Source organism: Carcharhinus amblyrhynchos, chromosome 18 (assembly GCF_965287045.1).
Source record: "Carcharhinus amblyrhynchos chromosome 18, sCarAmb.v2.hapA, whole genome shotgun sequence".
NCBI lineage: Eukaryota > Metazoa > Chordata > Chondrichthyes > Carcharhiniformes > Carcharhinidae > Carcharhinus > Carcharhinus amblyrhynchos.
The window spans coordinates 4,386,798-4,410,251 of NC_137341.1; the positions used below are offsets into that span (position 1 = coordinate 4,386,798).

Below are 23,454 nucleotides of genomic sequence, written 5' to 3' on the forward strand. Positions count from 1 at the left end.
ATAACAATTGTACACCTTCTGAAGCAATATGTAGATAAAAAGTTCTTGCACTTACAAGTCTAGGGATTACTGCACGTGATGCTATTACACAACAGCTTAATGCGTTTGCATCATTTTTATATACCATTTTTGTAAATGGATTCATCGCTCCCCTCATAATAGCATTGTCGGCAAGGGACGTGCCTCTACTTATCGTAGTTGATCCATTAATTAAATCCAGAAGAACCTGTAGAACCTGCGAACATCACCAGTTCCACTCCAAGCCGCTCACCGTCCTGACTTGAAAATATATTGGCCGCTCGTTCACGGTAGCTGGGTCAAAACCCTGCAATTCCCTCCCTAACGGCGTTGTGGGTCGACGCGGACTGCGGCGACTCAAGAAGGCAGCTCACCCCCACCTTCTCGAGGGGCAACGAGGGAAGGGCAATAAACGCTGGCCCAGCCAGTGACGCCCACGCTTGAACTTAAAAAGCAAACTCCATCCCGCTCCCCCCTCGCCCACTTCAGCAGCCAACGTTTCAATTAAAATGCGAAACGAGAACTCTCATAACATGTCATTCGATGTTTATGCGATAATGCTGCTCGCAGGAATTTTGGAGGCTGTGAAGTTTAATCTGGTGTAAGTTTCCGTATAAGGAGGCAGTCTCGCTCGGCCAAGGTTCCTCCAAGTTTGCAGCCACTTTGGTGGTGTGAATTGTGCGTTGCAGCCCAGCTTGGGTTGTAATGAAATCCTATCCCAGCCTCTGTGCAGTGGGCGATCCCATCCCGCTTTCAAAAAAAAAAATCGACCTCCCTAAAAAACAGAAACGCTCATTGTTAACTAAACAATTTTCCTTTTACACAGTTGGCTCTGGGGATTGGGTGAGGCCCTCTCTTAGTCACTGAAAACTGGCAACTGAAGTATGTCCTAAATACTATCGTCTGTCTTGCAGACCCTTCTTTTCTCAAACTATCTGCTTTCCCTGTTGCCGTGACCCTGAGATGATGCCTATCGCACGGCAACTCCTCTCGCTGGTCTCTGCTTTGAACCTGTTGGTAACGCAGTCGGGTCTCTTTCTCTTTTCCCCAAATAATCTTCCACTGCGTAGGAAAATTCTTAATACTTTCCATATTATCCGGCTTTTATTGGGCTTATTTTTGTATCACCAGCTGTTCTCTTCTGGTAGTTTTAACTGCTTTGCTGTAATCAGATTTCCTGCGCGTCTGAATGGATGCTATTTTCCATCATTTGTGAACCTTTTAAAACGGCGTTGGTGAGCAGAACCTCGGTTGGAGCTCTGACGTTTCAGGTGCCCTGCGCGTAAATTAATTCTGAAGCGCGTCCAAGAGGGGAAAGGTTGGGCAGCAGAGGAGTTTGACCTTGGAATTGGAATGTGCTTATTTACTCGTCAACGTGTCGAAATGAGGGATTCGATGCAGACAATGGTCTGGTGGCACTGTATGAAAAAATGGGCAGGTTTTCCTGTTATTGTGTTTGCCATCGGAGATTAGCTGGGCGCAGTGTATCGGGGGAAATTGGGCTGATTGTATGGGCATGACAGAATCTGCCCTGTTACTCCTTTGCTTCAATTAGAGTCAGCGAGGTTTAGAGAATGGAAACAGGCCCTTCGGCCCACCTTGTCCATGCTGCCCCTTCTTTATTTATTCACTAAGTTAGTCCCAATTGCCCATATTTGGCCCATATCCATCTACACCCATTGTACCCGTGTCACTGTCTAAATGCTTTTTAAAAGACAAAATTGTACCCGCCTCTACTACTACCTCTGACAGCTTGTTCCAGACACTCAGCACCCTCTGTGTGGAAAAAAAATTATGCCTCTGGTCCCTTTTGGATCTCTCCCCTCTCACCTTTAAACCTATGCCCTCTAGTTTTAGAATTCCCCTGCCTTTGGGAAAAGATGTTGACGATCTCGCTGATCTGTGCCCCTCATCATTTTATAGGCCTCGAGAAGGTCACCCCTCAGCCTCCTACACTCCAGAGGAAAAAGTCCCAGCCTATCCAGCCTCTCCTTACAACTCAATCCATCATGTCTCGGTAGCATCCCAGTCAATCTTTTCTGCACTCTTTCTAGTTTGATAATATCCTCTCTATAATAGGGCGACCAGGACTGTACGCAGTATTCCGAGTGTGGCCTTACCAATGTCTTGTATAGTTTGTGGACAGACATTTTGATCAGTTCCTCTCAATGCTTTGCACCCAGGTGATCCTTGATGCCAAGCACAACTGCAGGAATAAGAAACTTTTATTGCACCTTAATTGGAGCACCTCAAAGTTCAGCGATGCAGCATTAGTATTTTCAGTGTGATGGGTGACTTTGTTGAGTGCCTATGCCGCATGCACACACGTTTCCCATGGCCCACACTGAGGTGTTGTTTTGGTGAGGCCTTCTGCATTGGGCATGAGGTATACTTGCCTGCAGCAGGCCAGTGGTGGCATCTTGCAGTGTTCGAGGCTGCCGGTGGCATTTTCAACCTCAACCTCACCCAGCTGAACTTGTGTTCAGCAGCAGAATGGTCTCTCGCCAACCATCACCCCCCCGCTTCCCCCAGTTCACATTGCCTCTTTCTCTCCCCCCTGCCCCCGCCCCTCCCCCCACCTCACGGCCCCTCCCTCCCCTCAGCGCCCCTCCCCCTCCCCTCAGCGCCCCTCCCCCTCCCCTCAGCGCCACTCCCCCCACCTCACGGCCCCGCCCCTCCCCCTCCCCTCAGCGCCCCTCCCCCCTCCCCTCAGCGCCCCTCCCCTCCCCTCAGCGCCCCTCCCCCCTCCCCTCAGCGCCCCTCCCCCCTCCCCTCAGTGCCCCTCCCCCTCCCCTCAGCGCCCTCCCCCCTCCCCTCAGCACCCCTCCCCCTCAGCGCCCTCCCCCCTCCCCTCAGCGCCCTCCCCCCTCCCCTCAGCGCCCTCCCCCCTCCCCTCAGCGCCCCTCCCCCCTCCCCTCAGCGCCCCTCCCCCCTCCCCTCAGCGCCCCTCCCCCCTCCCCTCAGCGCCCCTCCCCCCTCCCCTCAGCGCCCCTCCCCCCTCCCCTCAGCGCCCCTCCCCCCTCCCCTCAGCGGCCCTCCCCCCTCCCCTCAGCGGCCCTCCCCCCTCCCCTCAGCGGCCCTCCCCCCTCCCCTCAGCGGCCCTCCCCCCTCCCCTCAGCGGCCCTCCCCCCTCCCCTCAGCGGCCCTCCCCCCTCCCCTCAGCGCCCCTCCCCCCTCCCCTCAGCGCCCCTCCCCCCTCCCCTCAGCGCCCCTCCCCCCTCCCCTCAGCGCCCCTCCCCCCTCCCCTCAGCGCCCCTCCCCCCTCCCCTCAGCGCCCCTCCCCCCTCCCCTCAGCGCCCCTCCCCCCTCCCCTCAGCGCCCCTCCCCCCTCCCCTCCTCTCCCTCCCCCCACTTCCCCGCCCCTCCCCTCCCCTGCCCCCCACCTCACCGCCCCTCCACCCCACCCCACCCCACCCCACCCCACCCCAGCAGCACTATTCAGGGGGATCATCAGCATCTTTCTAGTTAGTTGCCAATTGATTTTGAATGGCTGTTGCTGGGCTTGTATAAGTGTTGAGAGTTTTATACTGCTCTTTATCTTGTATCGTCTACAAAGTGTTGCATGTGGAGAAGGTCAGGGTTCGGCTCAGACAGGAGTTCATCCGTGGGGCATGGGGTGTCGCTGGCTGCGGATTTCCTTCTCTGAAGGACGTTGGTGAACCAGACAGGTTTTTCTGACCATGGTTTCATGGTCATCAGTAAACTCTTAGTTCCAGATGCCTACACTGAATTCACGTTCCACCATCTGCCGTGGCGGGATTCGAACCCGGGTCCCCAGACCTTGAGCTGAGTTTCTGAGTTAATAGTCGAGTGACAATCCCACTAGGCTATTGTCTCCCCCTCTTGTCCAGAAGACCGAGCAGAGGGGACAGTCCGCTCACAGAGAGGGGAGGGGCAGAAAAGCTCTCAGCTTGGAGGCCTAACTCACCCATGACCTCCAGTCCACCATTCTGTTGGAGGCAGATTGCTGGAATGCTGAGAGAACCTACATGTCCTTTTCAACACTGAGTCCTGCGGGTGTAACGTCTGCAGTCTGAGCCTGCATAGCGGCAAACTGAGCTTGTATGACTTTGGTCTCAGCTTCCTCTTGAGCAGTTGAGCAAGATGCAGCTTTCTGTTTGGACTACAATGGAAGTTAAGACATCGGCTGTCAGACACAGCAACGTTCTCACGGAATCTGTCATTCTTTCCGTACGTGGACCTCACGCTCTGCCTGTGCCAAATTTAATGCCATGCTCCTCAGTGCTGATGGTGGACTTCTGGGCAGAACCACAAATGAATCAAGCAGACCGAGTGGACTGGGCAGCAAGACGACAAGGTAATCACTGTTGATGAACTGTGGCAGCTCACTTGGGAGATATTCAAGTCCTCCCAAGTAAAACATGCTCCAGAGAGGAAGAAAGCTGGTAACATGGAGCAGGACTTCTGGGGCTAAGGAAGGAAGTTAAGGATAACATAAAGACAAAAACTAAGACGTACCGGACTGCAAAGACCAGTGTCACATTAAGAGATTGTGAAACTTTTAAAGATCATCAAAGGGTCAGCAAAAAAGTAATAAGAGAAGCAAAGGTCCATTGTAAAAGAAAACCAGGGCAAAATATAAACAAGGAAAGCAAAAGCTTTTATGACTATACTGAAAGGAAGAGCGTAGCTGAAGTTAATGTGGGTCCCTTGGAAGATGAGACTGGGAAGTTAGTAGTGAGGAAGGCAGAAATGGCTGAGACACTAAACCAATGTTGTGCCTCTGTTTTCAAGATGGTGGACATGAGTCTTATCCCAATAGCAACAGGAAATTCAGAGGTTATGGAAAGGGAAGAACTGGGAACACTCACCATCACCACGGAGCAAGTACGAAGCAAACTATGGGGATTGAAGTCCCCAGGACCCGACGGCCGATCTCCGAGGATCTTAAAGGAAGTGGCGTTGGAGATAATGGATCCATTGGTGGCAATATTCCAAAATTCCTTGCAGGAACGGTGCTGGTGGATTGGAGAAATGTTAAGATAACGCCCTTATTCAAAATGGGAGGGAGACAACGTGCAGGAAACTGGAGGCCAATTAATTTAACAGCTATTGTTGGGAAATTGTTAGAATCCATTACAAAGGAAATCATAACAGGTTATTTGGAAAATTGTGTTCCAATCCATCAGAGTCAGCATGGTTTTATGAAGGGTAAATCAGATTTGACTAATTTGCTCGAGTTTGTCGAAGATGTGACAAGCAAAGTGGATAATGGGGATCCTGTAGACATAGGATATGAGGATTCGAGAAGGCATTTGAAAAGGTTAATGCACAATGTTAGTTCACGTGGAATTTGGACTAATTTATGAGTTTGGATAGAGGATTGGCCGGTCAGTCAAGGTTAATGGGCCTTTTTCGGGTTGGCAAGCTGTAACTAGTACGGTGCCACAGAGTCCAAACCCCAACTATTTACAATCTATGTTAATGACTTGGATGCAGAGACAGCAGATGTTGTAGGCAAATTTGCAGATGATGCGAAAATAAGTGGTGATAGTGAGGTGCGATAATGGAAGAAGAAATTTAGGAATGAGTGTCTGGAGCAAGACGCCAGAGGTCCTAGTAGGGACGGGGACAATTTTGTCTTGTAAAAAGCATTTTGACAATTACGTGGGCGAACAGAATATGCAGGCAATTAGTGGAAGCAAGATGGGGTAGATAAACGAAGCGAAGGATATGCTGGAATGGTTTGATTAAGAGGGGCCAGGAAGAGGTCTGTGTGGAGCGTAAATGGCCTATTTTGGCATCTATCCTTATGTAAGTTGGTTTGCATTTTATGAGTAATGAATATTGGTACTTTTTTTGGTCCAGAAAAGACCAAGCGCAAAATAATTTGGGGAGAGATTGGTATCATTGCAGTATTGGTTTACTTAGTGTATTGGCCTTAATATGAAATAGGAAAAAATTCAACCCATTGCACTTTAATATTCTCGTAGGCTTCTTGTCGGATATTTCATTCGTTGGAGACTGAGAGAGACTGGTCTTTGATTCACCCTTAACTGGCAAGGCAAGGCAAAGCTGCCATTATCTTTTTAGGAAATGGTTTCTTTGGTCTTTCTCTCATTTTCCACCCATTCAGTAGGTTCTTGCACTTTCTGCCTCCCATACAGTTGTCAGAAAAAGAGGTAGGGCCCAGAAAATGTTGGCATCCACCAGACATCACACCAGTTGTAGCTCAACTTGCTTCCCATTTCTGTTGACAGTAACGAGAAGCGGGTAAACTATCAAGCAAGGAATTGACCTGGGCAGAACTGGAGCCTGCTAGAAGTTAAAGGGGCAGTTTGAGCTCTGTGCACAGGAGTTCTCAATGAAACTCTTTTCCTTCCGGTAATCGGGTTCTTTGCATATTCAGCACGATGGGGAGTTTGAGTCACAAACCATAAAGGGAAGAAGTTTTGATGAAAGCCTGAGATGTTAGACTGGGGCTGTTGGAAAGATGCCCTGGAATAGACAGAAGTTTCAAACCTACCCCAGGGATGTCTTACCTGTAATATATCTTGGCTTCAGTGTTTCACTCCAGTAGCTTTGAAACAAGAGCCCAGATTTTCAGGAGCAGCTGCGGTGGAACAAGGAGTCATTGATGGTAACTTGGAGGTTTCCACGTTTAACTCCACCTGCACAGATGGTTCTGTCAGTGATGGTGAACGTGGAGAGTTTTAGCATCGTTTCGGCAGTCAGTCACAGGCCATGAGTGTGTCATTGAAATGCAGTCAGGAAGTACATTAGAATTCTCTAAAGAATTCAAATACCAGGACACTAGTGCTGCCAATTTTCAGTCGAAGTGAGATCCTGCCTGGTTTGCAATTTAATTAATTTGATTTACTATTGTCGCACATATTGGGATACGGTGAAAAGGATTGTTTCTTGCGCATTATACAGATAAAGCGTACCATACATCAGGGAGAAGGAAAGGACAAGGTGCAGAATATAGTTTTGCAGTTACTGACAGGATGTAGAGAAAGATCAGCTTCATATATGGTGGGTCTATTCAGGGCAGCATGGTGCCATAGTGGTTAACATAACATAAGAAATAGGAGCAGGAGTAGGCCATCTAGCCCTTTGAGCCTGCCCCGCCATTCAATAAGATCATGGCTGATCTGAAGTGGATCAGTTCCACTTTCTCCCCAGAACCCTTAATTCCCTGTCTATCAGAAACCTATCTACCCGTGACTTAAATATATTCAACGAGGTAGCCTCCACCACTTCAATGGGCAGAGAATGCCAGAGACTTACCACCCTTTACCCTTTGAGTGAAGAAGTTCCTCCTCAACTCTGTTCTAAACTGCCTCCCCCCCCCTTATTTTGAGGCTGTGCCCTCTAGTTCTGTTTTCCTTTGTAAGTGGAAAGAATCTCTCTACCTCTATCCTTTCAATCCCCTTCATTATCTTGTAAGTGTCCATAAGATCCCCCCTCAGCCTTCTAAACTCCAACGAGTACAGGCCCATCGAAACTCCAATGAGCGCAGGCCCAACACTGGTTGTCAGTGCTGCCTCACAGTGCCGCCGGGTTCGATTCCCGGCTTGGATCACTGTCTGTTTGGAGTTTGCCCATTCTCCCCATGTCTGCATGGGTTTCCTCTGCTTGCTCTGGTTTCCTCCCACAGTCCAAAGATGTGCTGGTTAGGTGGATTGGCCATGCTAAATTGCCCCTTAGTGTCAGGGGGACTAGCTAGGGTAAATGCATGGGGATATGGGGATAGGCCCTTGGTGGGATTGCGATCGATGCAGACTGGTTGGATCGAATGGCCTCCTTCTGCACTATCGGGTTCTACTATTCTATGTAAAATCTAACAGCAACAGGGAATAAGTTGTTCTCCGGTTCGTACGTGACCGCGACTTTTGTATCTTTCTCCTGACGGGTGTATTTGTCTGTCTCTCAACTCACCCCAAATAAGCTGACCTGCAGGTTTTAATCCTCCTCTTTGCTTTGTGACTCCGTGCAGATTGTCGACCCGCTCGCCAGAGGGAGGGCGTTTCGAATGCCTGATGATGGCGATGGCTACAGTGTCCCGCACACTCCAATCACTCCTGGCGCCGCATCCCTGTGCTCCTTCACCAGTTCCCGCTCTGGATACAACCGCATTCCGAAACGGAGGAAGAGGGAGTCTGTGGCTAAGATGAGTTTCAGGGCAGCAGCAGCCCTGGTGAAGGTAGGTGAAGAGCAGAATGACCCAAAAACCCTTTGCAAAGAGTCGTGCTTCGATATAGAATCCCTACAGTGCAGAAGGCGGCCATCCAGCCCATGAAGTCTGCACTGACCGCAATACCCTATTCCCAGAACCCCCACATACTTACACTGCTAATCCCTCGACCCCAGGGTCAATTCAGCATGGCCAATCAACCTAACCCCTACACCTCTGGACGTGACAAACTAACCAAAGTGTTGTACGACCCAAGTCACTGTCTATCTCAAACCGATACAAGTGGAAGTACAAAATCTCAAACAAGGGGAATGATTCTCCAGCCGCACACACCCCAAGACTGGAAAATCCCACCAAGCTCAACAAACCTTGAAATGATCTGCCAAATTTTCTGTGTTGCCTGCTCCCATTCCCGAGGCAGGCGAGACAGGAGAATTTGAGCCTTATGATTCTAATTCTAACTAATAGTACTGACACTGATGTAGTGGTAATATTCTGATTATTTTCTTTTAAATGTTGCTACATTTCCATACAGTGGTTGCATTGAAGTATTTTATCAAATTCAGATGTCACCTCAAAAAATACTTCACAGCTTTAGCCTCATGCCTTCTGGTTGTGTAAGCAAACAGCTTCATGGTGCATCTCAGACACACACGTTGCCAGTTGAATAGACTTGTTCAATATTGCTTTGTGGACTAACTTTAAATCTGTTATTATCTTTGGAGCACTCAGGCAGAACGTTGAAGCCCAAGTAGTAACCCTGGGTAGTTCTGTCAATCTATTCATTACATGTTGAAGGAATTATTGCAATGAGGATTTGGGGTGTTTCACACTGCTGCCTCTCAGCGTCAGGGACCCGGGTTCGGTTCTGGCCTTGGGTCACAATCTATCCGGAGTCTACACATTCTCCCTTTGTCCATCAAACCATCAAGAGTATAGAAACACAGAGGGACCTGGGTGTGCAAGTCCACAAATCCTTGAAGGTGGCAGCAAAGGTGTAGAAGGTGGTGAAGAAGGCATGTGGCATGCTTGCCTTTATAGGACGGGGTATAGAGTATAAAAGCTGGAGTCTGATGTTGCAGCTGTATAGAACGTTGGTTTGGCCACATTTGGAGTACTGCGTCCAGTTCTGGTCGCCACACTATCGGAAGGACGTGGAGGCTTTAGAGAGAGTGCAGAGGAGGTTTACCAGGATGTTGCCTGGTATGGAGGGTCTTAGCTATGAGGAGAGATTGGGTAAACTGGGGTTGTTCTCCCTGGAAAGACCGAGAATGAGGGGAGACCTAATAGAGGTGTACAAAGTTATGAAGGGTGTAGATAGGGTGAACAGTAGGAAGCTTTTTCCCAGGTCAGAGGTGACGATCACGAGGGGTCACAGGCTCAAGGTGAGAGGGGCGAGGTATAACTCGGATATCAGAGGGACGTATTTTACACAGAGGGTGGTGGGGGCCTGGAATGCGCTGCCAAGTAGGGTGGTGGAGGTGGACATGCTGGGATCGTTTAAGATTTATCTGGATAGTCACACGAGCAGACTGGGAATGGAGGGATACAAACAAATGGTCCCGTTGGACCAATGAGCGGCACAGGCTTGGAGGGCCGAAGGGCCTGTTTCCTGTGCTGTACTGTTCTTTGTCTGCATGGGTTTCCTCCCTCTGTCCAAAGATGTTAGGGTTAAGTGGATTGACCATGATAAATTCTCCCTCAGTCTACCCGAATAGATGCCAGAGTGTGGCGACGAGGGGATTTTCACAGTGACGACTCCATTGCAGTGTTAATGTAAGCCGACTTGTGACACTAATAAATAAACTTTATGCTTGAAACTGGACTGTTATGTTCAACGATTTGATTAATAATATTTTGGTATTCATTGGTGGACCTTTACCCTTAACTGTCCTTGTGCTATTTAATTAAACATCCATTCAACCATTTACTTAATCTCATTTCTGGTTCCCCGGCTAATTTATTGCCTGGATTTTTGAGAGAGAAAGAACTCATTCTGTCACGTGCTGTCTGCACCAGAATTGTGCCAACAATAGCATAGAGTATAGCACAACACTTGTTACAACGTGTGTGAGGCCAACCAGAAGAGTCGCTAAGTGCTTGCCGAGCTGTTATCTATAAGTGAATCTGACCTCCCACGTTTGGGCTCTCGTCGCATCACCCAGTGGGACTTTCCAACACTTGAATTAAAATTCCGAGATCACAAAGCTTGAGTTATGGGGGCAAGTTGAACTTGACTACAGCCCAGGATAAAATCTAGAATGGAGTTTGCTGTTCATTCGAAAAGTCGGTTCAGATTGTCAATAAAACCATCTCTTGGCAAAGGAGCATAAAATTTGAGTGCTTGCAAGGAAACAGCGAAATACTGATCCCCTACGTTCCAAGCTGAATGGAGTTCTGAACTCAGTTTTTAATCATTAAAAATGAGAGCAACTTGTATCTGAATAGCACCTTTAATGCAATAAAATGTTCCACGCTTGGCAAATGTGTCTCAGAGTCGGAGAGGTTTACAGCACGGAAACAGGCCCTTTGGCCCAACTTATCCGTGCTCCCCTTTTTCTTTAATTACTAAGCTAATCCCAATTGCCCGCATTTGGCCCACATCCCTTCATCTTAGCCATGTAACTGTCTAAACGCTCTTTAAGAGACGAAATTGTCCCCGCCTCTACTACTGCCTCTGGCAGTTTGTTCCAGGTGCCAAACAAAACGTGAAATGGAGCCAGCTAAGGAGGTGTTGGGACAAAGACCAAACAAAGAAAATTATGGCACAGGAACAGGCCCTTCAGCCCTCCAAGCCTGTACTGACCAAGCTGCCCAACTGAACTAAAACCCCCCCCTAACCCTTCCAGGGACCATATCTCTCTGTTCCCTTCCTATTCATGTATTTGTCAAGACACCCCCTTAAAAGTCAGGCGGCCTAAGGGTTGGTGCAGCAGGTCTGTTCCGAGCATCTGAAAGACGGAAAGAGTTTTCGGGAGTTCCTGAACTTTGGCCACACAGCCACCAATCCGGGAGCACTCGGAATGGAGGAGGCACAAGAGACTGGAATTAGATCAGGTCGATACGTGGGAGGATTGTGGGGCTGGAAGAGGATAAAGAATAGGGAGGGACAAGATCATGGAGGGATGATCAGTGAGAATTTAAAAATGTAGGTAAATGAGAATGTTCAAGAACCAGGGATGTGGAATGAGCTTCACTGAGATGCTCCAGTGCACCTTGTCGGTCAATAGTGGAAGGGTTTGCACTCATACAGGCTACTTTATCATGGATGGTATTGAGTTCCTTGAGTGTTGTTGGAGCTGCACTCATCCGGCCAAGTGGACAGTATTCCATCGCACTCCTGGCTTGTACCTTCAGAGGGTAGGCAGGCTTAGGAGGCGAGTTATTTGCTCCAGAATATCCATTGAGCTACCTTCCTGAACTGCTGCAGTACCTGAGGTGCAGATACACCCACAATGCTGTGAGGGAGGGACTTTCCAGCATTTCCACCCAGCGACAGATGAAGAAACAGCGATATATTTCCAAGTCAGCATGGTGAGTGACTTGAAGGGGAACTTGCAGGCGGTGGTGCTTTCAGCTGTCTGCTGGTCTTGTCCTTCTCGATGGTTGTGGTCGTGGGTTTGGAAGGAGCCCCCATGAGATCCTGCAGTGCATCGTGTAGAAGGTACACTGTTGGTCAGTGGTGGAGAGAGATAATGGAAGGGGTATCAATCATGCAAGCTACTTTATCCTGAATGGTGTCAAGCTTCTTGTTGGATCTGCACCCATCCAGGCAAGTGGAGATTATTCCATCACACTCATGTCTTATCGATAGTGGACAGGCTCTGGGAAATCCGGAGATGAGTTACTTGCTTCAAAATTTCCTGTCTTTGACCTGTTCTTGTAGCCACACTATTTATACGGCTAGTCCAGTTCAGTTTCTGGTCAATAGTAACCTCCCAGGATGATGTTAGTGGGAGATTTGGTGCTGGTAATGCCATTGAATGTTGTGGGGAGCTGATTAGATTCCCTCTTGTTGGTCATTGCCTGACACTTTGTGTGAATGTGGTTTCTTAGATGACATTCCGCTGAGCAGCAGGACAGAGAAACGGCGCATTTTCAGAATCATAGAATCCCGACAGTGCAGAAGGAGGCCATTCAGCCCATTGAGTCTGCACCGACCACAATCCCACCCAGGCCCCATCCCTGGAAGCCCCACATATTTACCCTGCTCGTTCCCGTGACACTAAGGAGCAATTTAGCATGGCCAATCAACCTGACACGCACATCTTTGGACGGTGGGAAGAAACTGGAACACCCGGAGGAAGCCCATGGAGACAATGTGCAAGCCCCACAGAGATAGTCACCCAAGGCCCGAACTGAACCGGGGCTCTCTGGCGCATGTCAACAGGTTGACGTACCTGACGTTGCTCTTGTCATGCTCTCCTGCACTCCCCTGGCTTGGTGGAGTGTCTTTTTTTAATTTATTCATTGGACTTGGGTGACGCCAGCTGGGCCCGCATTTCTTGTCTTTCCCTAATTGCCCTTGTGGGGGCAGTTCAGAGTCAACCGCATTGCTGTGGGTGTCAAGTCACATGTAGGCCTCAGACCAGGTTGATTGAGAATAGGGTCAAGTAGAGGTTGGTGGCTCTTGTGCACAAGCTGAGCTCAGAGAGGGAAACAGAGAAAGAAGTGAGTTCAGAGATAGGGCAGAGTGGAAGGCAACCTTGGAGGAAGTTTGGCAAGGCGGGCGAGTAAGAGGGAGGCAAGTGGCAGAGTCAGCTAATTGGACCACGCAAATCTTAGTGACAAAGAGTCCATGAGCTTCACACATGCACTGCTCAGGGTAAGTGTGAAGGGGATGGCGGGGGGAAGAGTGGTTTACAGTACAGGCAAAAATGGGGTTGGTTTTAGAATTCCAGAAAGATCCCGGAATTTAAGTAGGTCTTGATTGTGTTCATGTGGCTCAACCAGGGGGTGAGATTCACCGGCCGCACTAGCCTGAAAACTAGAGATTCCCGCATGACTTGAATGGACCTTTCCGTGGTGTGCCACCCCCCCCCCGCCCCCCTAGAATTCCAGTCGAGGATGGGATAGGAGAATCCTGGCCCAGATCTGACACTGAATGGACAAATGGTTGCCCTCAGCACTATTCAAATCTGTGTCCTTTTGACTTCGGGAATTGTGCAAGTGGTAGTGATTGTCCTCAGGGCAGATCCTTTGCATTGAGTAGAATCCCTACAGTACAGAAAGGGGCCATTCGGCCCATCGATTCTGCACCAACCACAATCTCACCCAGGCCCGACCCCCACATCCCTCTAATCTGATCTCAACATGACTCAAACTATCTACACATCCTTTCCCAGACTCACCATCCAGCAAGTCCTTCTCTCTGGTGAATACTGATGTAAAGTACTCATTTAATACTACCCATTTCCTCTGGCTCCATGCATAGATTCCCTCCCTTGTCCCTGAGTGGGCCAACCCTTTCCCTGGCTACCCTCTTGCTCTTTATGTATGTCTAAAAAGCCTTGGGGTTTTCCTTAATCCTACTGGCCAATGCTTTCTCATGACCCCTTTCAGCCTTTTTTACTCCTTGCTTAAGTTTCTTTCTATTCTCCTTGTATTCCACACTTGCTTTGTTTGTTCCCAGCCTCCTAGCTTTGACAAAAGCTTCCTTTTTCTCTTTGCCTCGGCCCGCAATATCTCTCGTTATCCAAAGTTCCCAAAACTTGCCATACTTATCCTTCATCCTTCGAGGAATGTGTCAGTCCTGAACCCGTCTCAATTTAAAACTTGAAAGCCTCCCACATGCCAGATGTTGATTTGCCCTCAAACATCTGTCCCCAATTTATATTCTTCAGTTTCTGCCCAATATTGTTATAATTAGCCTTCCCCCAGTTTAGCACCTTAACTTGAGGACAATACTTACCTTTATCCATCAGTACCTTAAAACTTACTGAATTGTGGTCACTGTTCCCGAACTGCTCCCCTACTGAAATTTAGAATTCTAACTTTTGGCCCAGACCAATTGTCCTCCATATCTTGAAACTCGTGGAATTATGGTCATTGGTTTCAAAGTGATTCCTCAGTCACACTTCTGTCACCTGCCCTTCCTTATTTCCCAAGAGGAGGTCAAGTTTTGCCCTCTCTCCAGTTGGGCCATCCGTGTACTGAATGAGAAATTCCCCCTGAACACACTCAACGAATTTCCCTCCGTCCAAGCCTCTGATGCTATGGCTGTCGCGTGGGGTGGAAAGCATTGAAGTATTGAAGCGAGGGGGATTGAATATAAAAGCAGGGAGGTCTTGCTGCAGCTGTATAGGGCATTGGTGAGGCCGCAGCTGGAGTACTGTGTGCAGTTTTGGGCGCCGCACCTGCGCAAGGATATTTTGGCCTTGGAGGGAGTGCAGAGGAGGTTTACTAGGCTGATACCGGAGTTGAGGGGATTGAGCTATGAGGAGAGGCTGAATAAACTAGGCTTGTACTCGTTAGAGTTTAGAAGAATGAGGGGAGATCTCATTGAGACGTATAAGATGATGAATGGGATGGATAGGATAGAGGTGGAGAGACTCTTCCCGCTCAGAAAGGACAGTAGGACTAGGGGGCACAGCCTCAGGATAAGGGGGTGCGGTTTAGAACGGAGTTGAGGAGGAACTTCTTCACTCAAAGGGTGGTGAATCTCTGGAATTCTCTGCCCGTTGAAGTGGTGGAGGCTGCCTCGCTAAATATTTTTAAGAAGCGGGTTGATGGGTTCTTGATAAGAGAGGGGATTAAGGGTTATGGGGAGAGGGCGGGAAAGTGGAACTGAGCCACAACAGATCAGCCATGATCTTATTGAATGGCGGGGCAGGCTCGAAGGGCTAGTTGGCCGACTCCTGCTCCTATTTCTTATGTTCTTATGTTCTTATTGTTGAGGGTTTAACTGTACCTTGACGACACAAGCTACTGTCTTGCTCAGGTCCTCCTCCTGGAAATGGTGACTGTGCCAAAGATGCAAATCTTCACCCCAAGCAGGAGATAATATTGTTCCTGAATACCTATGGCTACACACGTTACTTGTTGCTGCTGCTGAAAACTTAGTGTAGAATAACTCATCCAGAAACCCACAATGTTGTTGGGTAGAAATGTGATCAGGCTGAACTGTTGGTGCACACTGTCTGTGCAGTTGAACATGGTAAAAAGTCTGACAACACCAGGTTTAAGTCCAACCGATAGTAAACTCACAAACTTTCGGGTTTGTCCCTTCGTCAGGTGAATGGAGAGTTCTGGCCTCAGACAGAGCGTATAAAGCACAGAGAGTTTACAGATTACTGATTAGAATGCAAATCTTCACGCCTAACCTGCTGTTCAAGTCTTAAAGTGGCCGACAATGCGAGTGGAAGGAGCACTGATCACAGGTTAAAGAGATGTGTATTGTCTCCAGACAGTACAGTGAGTGAGGTTTTGCAAACCCAGGCAAGTCACGGGGGTTACAGATAGTGCGACATGAACCCAAGGTCCCTGTTGAGACCGTCCTCATGTGTGCGGAACTTGGCTATCAGTCTCTGCTCAGCGACTCTGCGCTGTCGTGTGTCCTGAAGGCCGCCTTGGAGAATGCTTACCCGAAGGTCAGAGGCTGAATGCCCGTGACCACTGAAGTGTTCGCCAACAGGAAGGGAACAGTCTTGCCTGGTGACTGTCGAGCAATGTTCATTCATCCGTTGTCGTAGCGTCTGCACGGTCTCCCCAATGTACCATGCTTCGGGACATCCTTTCTTGCAACATATCAGGTAGACAATGTTGCCCGAGTTGCAAGAGTTGAACATGGTGAGGACTGCTCAGGGCTTTATAGCCATACCCCAGTGAAAGCTGGGAGAGTTGGGGGAGAAATGACAATGATCAATGAACTAATATTGGGGGTGGTTTCCAACTGAGGCGGAGGAGGAGGATAATTGATTACACCAAAAGCTAAGTAGGCTTATCTATCTGCCCCCATATCATCATACATTTGGGGTCAGTTAATAAAAATGGACTGTTGTTCCCACTAATTGTTGTATACCCAAATATTTAACATTGAAAAGCTATCAAAGAGCTTGGCTGCCAAATAACATACCAGCTATTCTCACACCATTTTTTGACACTGCTGTTTCTTAAAGTCCTGGGGGTTGCCATTGACCGGAACATACTGAGGTTATAGCAGTTCAGAGGCTGCCTTGTTGGCTGACAAGGGGCACACACATGGTGGGTCATGCGAGGGTTGCTCTTGGGCGTAGCTTCGAGAGTTGCCTAGTGCTTCACGTCCGTTAGTGTACGCTTAAACTGGACCAACTGACAGGCAACACGACAGCTCAGTGACTATCACTGTCTGCTGTGCAGTTACAGGGACCCGGCTTGTATCAGTGTCTGTGTGGAGTTTGCACATTCCCCCCTGTGTCTGCATGGGTTTCCTCCAGGTGCTCTGGTTTCCTCCCACTGTCCAAAGATGTGCGGGTTCAGTTTATGGACCATGCTGATTAGTCCGTTAATGCCCCAAGCTCTACATGGGATTACGGGGTAAACCTGGGCGTGATTCGGTGCAGACTTGATGGGCCAAATGGCCTCCTTCTGCACTGTTGGCATTCTATGATTCTATTTTGATTGGTCTACTCATCTTTGTCATATATCAGGAGCCAGTGCTGCATTAATAAGAGTTTGATCCTTGAATGTTTGATCAGTGGATCCTAAAACTAATTTTTGTTGTTTGATGTTAACTTGTACATTAGTATCTGATTATTCCTGCAATATAACTAATTTCACTTTACGGGGAAATAAAACGGTGTAATTCAGTCGAGATTAAAACAGCTGTGAGGGCATACACTCAAATAAAATGAAAATACTGTGATTAGGTGCACAGATTCGTACATTTGCCTTTATGACAAAATACATCTTTTACATTGTAGCTTCATCAAGATTATCCATTAATAATCTAATATTTTACAGAAAGGATTGATTGATGTTCATAGATTTGAATGTGACCAATAAATATCAAATGCAAGTTAGACTGGGGCTGGGTCGGTAACATTCCCATCTCTCTGTCGGAGGTCATGGCATCAAGTCCCATTACAGTCCTTGAAGTCAAAAACCAAGTCCAATACTCCAGTGCTGGGGAGCGCTGTACTGATGGAGGTGACTTCTTTCAGTTAAGATATTAAACCAAATGGTGGGCGGCACGGTAGCACAGTGGGTTAGCACTGCTGCCTCACAGCTCCAGGGACCCGGGTTCGATTCCCTGCTCGGGTCACTGTCTGTGTGGAGTTTGCACATTCTCCTCGTGTCTGCGTGGGTTTCCTCCGGGTGCTCCGGTTTCCTCCCACAGTCCAAAGATGTGCGGGTTAGGTTGATTGGCCATGCTAAAATTGATGCATAGTGTTCCTGATTTGTGTCAGTGAGAGGGATTAGCGGGTAATACACGTAGGGATATGGGGGTAGGGCCTGGATGGGATTGTGGTCGGTGCAGACTTGATGGGCTGAATGGCCTCTTTCTGCACTGTGGGGTTTCTAGGATTCAAATCCGCGTAGTCTTTCAGCTGAGTATGAAAGGTCCTGTGGCATGATTTTGCGGAATAGCAGGAAGTTATCCCTAAGATGAGTAGTGTGGATGCTGGAATGTGAAACAGAAAAATGCTGGAAAATCTCAGTCGATCTGACAGCATCTGTAGAGAGAGAGAGAGAGAGTACAGCCAATATTTCAAATGTAGATGATGAAAGCTGACAAAGGGTCATCTGGACTCGAAACATTGGCTCTATTCTCTCTCTCTCTCTCTCTCCACTCGTGCTGTCAGACCTGCTGGGGTTTTCCAGCATTTTTCTGTTTTTGTGGCAAGTTATTCCTGGTGTCCTGGCTGATATTTATCCCACAATCAACAGCACAAAAACAGATGATCACATTGCTGTTCTCTGGGAGCTTTCTGGGCGTAAATTGCCCAGTTTCCGACAATTCAAAAATGAGTTGACTTCAACAAAAAAAGTCCTCTATCGGCTGTGAAGCATGTTTGGGGGTGTCCTGAGGCAATGAAAGGCGCTCTGTAAATGCACGCCTTTGACCATGGGCGGCACAGTGGTGAGCACTGCTGCCTCGCAGCTCCAGGGACCAGCCCCGGTCTGTGTGGAGTTTGCACATTCTCCCCGTGTCTGCGTGGGTTTGCTCCGGGTGCTCCGGTTTCCTCCCACACTCCAAAGATGTTGGATGGATTGGCCATGCTAAATTGCCCCGAGTGTCAGGAGGACAAGAGGGTAAATACGTGGTGTTACAGGGAAAGGGGCTGGATGGGGTTGTTGGTGCAGGCTCGATGGGCTGAATGGCTGCCTCCTGCACTGTAGGGATGCTACGATATTCGTTACCTCGGCGCTGATGTCTACAGGTGGGATCTTCCTGTTGTGCAGAAGCCGTGAGGTTCGGCTGTGTTACTCACGAGGTTCCCTCTCTCCTTTCCAGGGCCGCTCTCTCAGGGAAAGTTCGACACGGCGAGCTCAGAGACGCAGTTTTAACCCACCCAGTTTTATGGAAGACGACACTGTGGACTTCCCGGATGAGCTGGATACCTCATTTTTTGCGAGGGTGAGATTCCGTCGCGCGCGCACGCTGCAGATCCCAGCATTGTTGCTCGGAAAGTTCCCTGTTCTAACCTTGCCCCCTGATCTATTTTCCCCCCTGCTCGAGGAAAGCCTATTTCGGATTGTTCCGAAGAATTGAAGCATACGTTAGGTTTGAACAAAATGGCAATCTCTCCTGAGATGTCTTGAGTGTAGAGAGTTGACTTGAAATGGGCTGTGCGTGTCTGGAACAAGCGGTGTAGCCACGTAATGAACGGTCTCCCAATCTGCAGAGAAAGCTGGATCTTCTGCCCAGCTTGTGCGGAGTCTCCCCACACGCCAGGCTCCGCACACGGGCTCAGTGCAGGCCTCAGGCCCGAATTGCTGACCGCAGGGAACTGCCATGGCTAGCATCAAGTTTTAATATTGTGAGTTCAACGGTCTCTTCAGCCGATCTCATGCATTAGGCCACAATCTAGATTTCCCGCCCCCAACCCCCGTTTATTTCTTTCTCAATGAGTCAGAGATGCTTTTCCGCAAATACGAGACACTACAAGGGGTCGTGAACGAAGGCCAGTCCATCACACAAACCAGCTGCCCATCCATTGCCACTGTCTTGTCTTGCCGCTGCCTTGGAAAAGCAGCCAGCATAATCAAGGACCCCCACGCACCTCGGACATTCTCTCTTCCACTTTATTCTGTTGGGCAGTGGATACAAAATCTGAGATCATGCAACAACCGACTCAAGAACAGCTTCTTCCCTGTTGCAATCAAACTTTTGAATGGACCTACCTCACATTTAAGTTGATCTTTCTCGACATCCCTGGCTATGACTGTAACACTACATTCTGCACTCTCTCCTTTCCTTCTCTATGAACGGTACGCTTTGTATAGCACGCAAGAAACAATACTTTTCATTGTCTACTAATAAAAAGAACATAGAACACTACAGCACAAACAGGCCCTTCGGCCCACAAGTTGCGCCGATCAAATCCATACCTACCAGGCCGATCTATAACTTTCAATCCCATTATGACCATAATAAATCAAATACTCCACACAGGAAAACTTAGTACAATGCAGCAGTCTTGTTGTTTCCTCCTTTGAACCACATTCTAAAAAATAACCCTTAAATCTATTTCCCTAGATGGCCAAAACTGCTCACTATTCCAGGATCACCCTGGACCGCGACAGTAACCTGCAACTCACCTTCTCAATTGCAAACTGTCTTCATACATCTCTTTCCCCTTGTTCCTCCACTCTCACCTCCTACAATTTATTTCTTCCGACGTTTGGGTACATCCAACAGCTGCCTCTGTCACTTCCCTTCCATACTCGAGCTCACGGAGCCAGACTTCCCCAAAGACCCCCACTCTCCTAATCCAGAACTTGGATTTGTCTCCCCTCGGAATCTCTCCCCAGCTCATCTTGTCCTCAAAAGCCACTTCCTGCTTCCTGAACAATTTTCCCACGAAACTGGAGGGATTTCCCACTCAAGAGGGATTGTGGTCGATGCAGACTCGACGGGCCGAATGGTCCTCCTGTACTGTCTGATTCTAGGAAACTGCTGGCCCACCCAGTCTCCCTCCCCGGCCCCCTACGTTCAGTGACGTTGCTACTGGTTCCCTGCCCTCAGATGGTGAACCCTCTCCTCAAAACATCAACCCTTGATCCCTCTGTTCCTTGACAACACTCGCCTGATCCCAATGGATCCCTTCAACCAGGTGTCCGACCCTGCTCCAGTGTTTAAACAGTTCTTATCAAAGTGACAAATGTTCGCTCTTCATCCTGTCTGTAGCCTCTGACTGGGTTTGACCCTACCATCCTTCTGCACTGTTGTTCTGCTGAGTGGGCCTGCTCTCGGCTGGTTCGAGAGAATCACCTTCATTAGCTTCTGTTCCTCGTCTTAAGCCATTAGCTCAGGTGTCCTCCATAGCCCCTTTCTGTTTCTCATCTGAGTGCTGCCCACTCTGCAATCTCATCTGTCAACACAACCTTACCTCTCATGTACGTGGCTGTACCTCAACTTCCCCACTGCTGTAACCTCTCTATTATCCAACATCCATTACTGAAATTAGCCCCAGTTAAATATTATTCTGGCTCCTGTCGCCAGCTCCATTTACTAGCGACCAGACCCATCCCACCCCTCGGCCATTGTGTGAGGCCGAACCAGACCGTTTACAACTTTGGTGTCGTAGTTGATCACACGTTGGGCCTCTAACCGTATGTTCAAACCATCACTGAGATCATTTGTTTCCACTCTCTGAGATCTCCTGCTTCCATTGCTGCCTCAGGTCCTCTGCTGTGTAACACACCTCCGTGCCCCTGTCTTCTCGAAACCCGACTACTCTCTCCTGGCTGGCCTCTCACATTCTCCCCTCAGTGAATGCGATACCATCCACGTGCTAACGCGTAGCGACCTATATTCTCCCGTCATCCCTCTTCATTGTTCTCAGCTTAGCAATGTCACAATTGTAAAATTCATAGTACCATAGAGACCGAGCAGCTGAGGCCTTTCGGCCCATTGAGTCTGCACTGACTCTCTGACAGAGTATCTTACCCAGGCCCTCTCCCCGATCTTTGTAATTCCTCCATTCACATTGCCAATCCATCTCGACTACATATCTTTGGGAGATGGTAGGAAACCGGAGCCCTGGCGGAAACCCACGCAGGCACGGGGAGAATGTGCAGAATACACACAGACAGTGACCCAAGCTGGCAACCAAAGTTGGGCCCCTTGCACTAAGAGGCAGCAGTGCTCACCACGGTGCTGCCTCATGCTTGGCCTTGCCCCTTCCTACCTTTATAATATCCCCCAGTCCAACAGCATTCCCAGGTATCTGCCCCTCTGTTGTCTTGACCATGCCTCATTTGATAGCCACTGATCAGGTACTAGTGTGCTAATTCCCTCCGCCTCTTTCCCTCTCCCCCCCATCCTTTAAGATGCTCTGTGAAACTCGTCTCTGAGCATGCCTTTGGCCGTAATATCTCCGGCTGTGGAAGAGTGTCAGGTTCTGCTTGATAATGTCCTTGTGAAGTCCCTTCAGATATTGACCATATTTGTGATCGAGCACAAGTTCTTTGCCAAACTGTTGCGTCTCGATATCAATTCCCCTTTGGGCTGGCATTAGTTTTCTTTCTCTCTTCCACGATGTGTTCCACTCTGTTGTTGAGCCACTCCAGCAGCAGATCCGGTGCCAATCTTCCTGCATTGTCTCCTGCTCCAATTATTTCTGAGGCAATCTGGAGCAGAAAAGCCTGAGCATGAACTTTGGCAATGCTTGGGAGCTTTTCTCGTGGTGCTGGTTAGGGCTCTGTGCTCCAGTGCTTCATTTTAATGAGTAAAGAATGAATTGAATGGCTAGGAATCCCAATGGACAGTCTGAAGTTCTAAAGATGAACTTTTAGCCCATTCAGTCACTTGGCCACTGAGTTGTAATTATTTGCTTCGCCTACTGTGGATTTCTGCTTGTAGTATTTCATGTTGAGACTGCCTATGACAAAAGCCCCCTCTGAAACTGGGAATGCTTATCTCCACTTTGAATCCCGACAGTGCAGAAGGAGGCCATTCAGCCCATCAAGTCTGTACCAACCACAATCCCATCCAGGCTTTCAAGCCCATTTACCCTGCCAATCCCTCTAACCTACACATCACGGGACACTGAGGCAGAATTTAGCGTGGCCAGCCCACCGAACCAGCACGTTTTTGTTTTGGACTATGGGAGGAAATCGGAGCACCCGGACGAAACCCATGCAGACACGGGGAGAAGGTACAGCCTCCACACAGACAGTGACCCAAGCCGGGAATCCAGGTCCCTGGTGCTGTGAGGCAGCAGTGCCATCGCGTTGCCCTTTGCTATCTCCTTCATCAGAATCCTAGAACCCTACAGTGCTGAAAGAGGCCCTTCGGCCCATCGAGTCTGTACCGACCACAATCCCACCAGGCCCTATCCCCATGTCCCTACATATTATACCCACTAATCCCTCTAACCGACGCATCCCTGGACACTAAGGGGCAATTTCTTCGCACGGCCAATCAACCTAACCCGCACATCTTTGGACTGTGGGAGGAAACCCACGCAGACACGAGGAGAATGTGCAAACTCCACACAGACAGTGACCCGAGCCAGGAATCGAACCCAGGACCCTGGAGCTGTAAAGCAGCAGTGCTAACCCACTGTGCTACCCTGCCTTCAGAGTTTAAGAAGGTTTTAATTCTGGGAGATGCAGCTCGATCAGAGGAAACCACATTTGTAACAAGACTGCTCCAAGGGGAAAACAAGTCATGATGGGACAGTGTCCATGACTTGTTCTGCAATTCACGTCTCCCATCGCCAACATTACCCCCAACAATCAGTGCTGTTTCTCAGACTCTGGGTTAAACTTGCCTGAAAGCACGTAAACAACACTGGGAGGAAACATTCCCACAATAGCTTTCCTGTCTTTCGTATTCCAGTCGTCCAGCCATGCTGGCAAACTGTGCCCTGTGTGGGAGAGCTGTGTCTGCGCCCAGTTGTGAGTCACACTCGGGTCTCCAGCTTGAAGCCCCCTCTCATCTCTGTTGTACGTTGAATGAACACCTCCCTGCTTGCTGCAATGTGTTCGCGTGCTGAATCATCGACTTCACAGAGAGATCAGCACTCTCTTGAGAACAGGCATGTGAAAAGTATCGTAAAGCAATAGTCAATGTTTTTTTTAATCGAGAGACGCGGTGCTCCAACCGTGATATGGAAAGGCAGAATCTC

General features: G+C 48.8%; 1 protein-coding gene across 4 annotated transcripts in view; it reads left to right on the forward strand.

The window, feature by feature from the left end:
- The window catches only part of rhbdf1a (rhomboid 5 homolog 1a (Drosophila)), a 163,150-nt gene that overhangs the window by 89,699 nt on the left and 49,997 nt on the right, over positions 1–23,454 (forward strand). For all 4 annotated transcript variants that reach the window (XM_080206281.1, XM_080206282.1, XM_080206284.1 and 1 more), the window contains 2 exons: positions 7,979–8,185; positions 18,612–18,734. In XM_080206281.1, the coding sequence (XP_080062407.1) occupies positions 7,979–8,185; positions 18,612–18,734 (330 nt within the window). The remainder of the gene's footprint in view (positions 1–7,978; positions 8,186–18,611; positions 18,735–23,454) is intronic.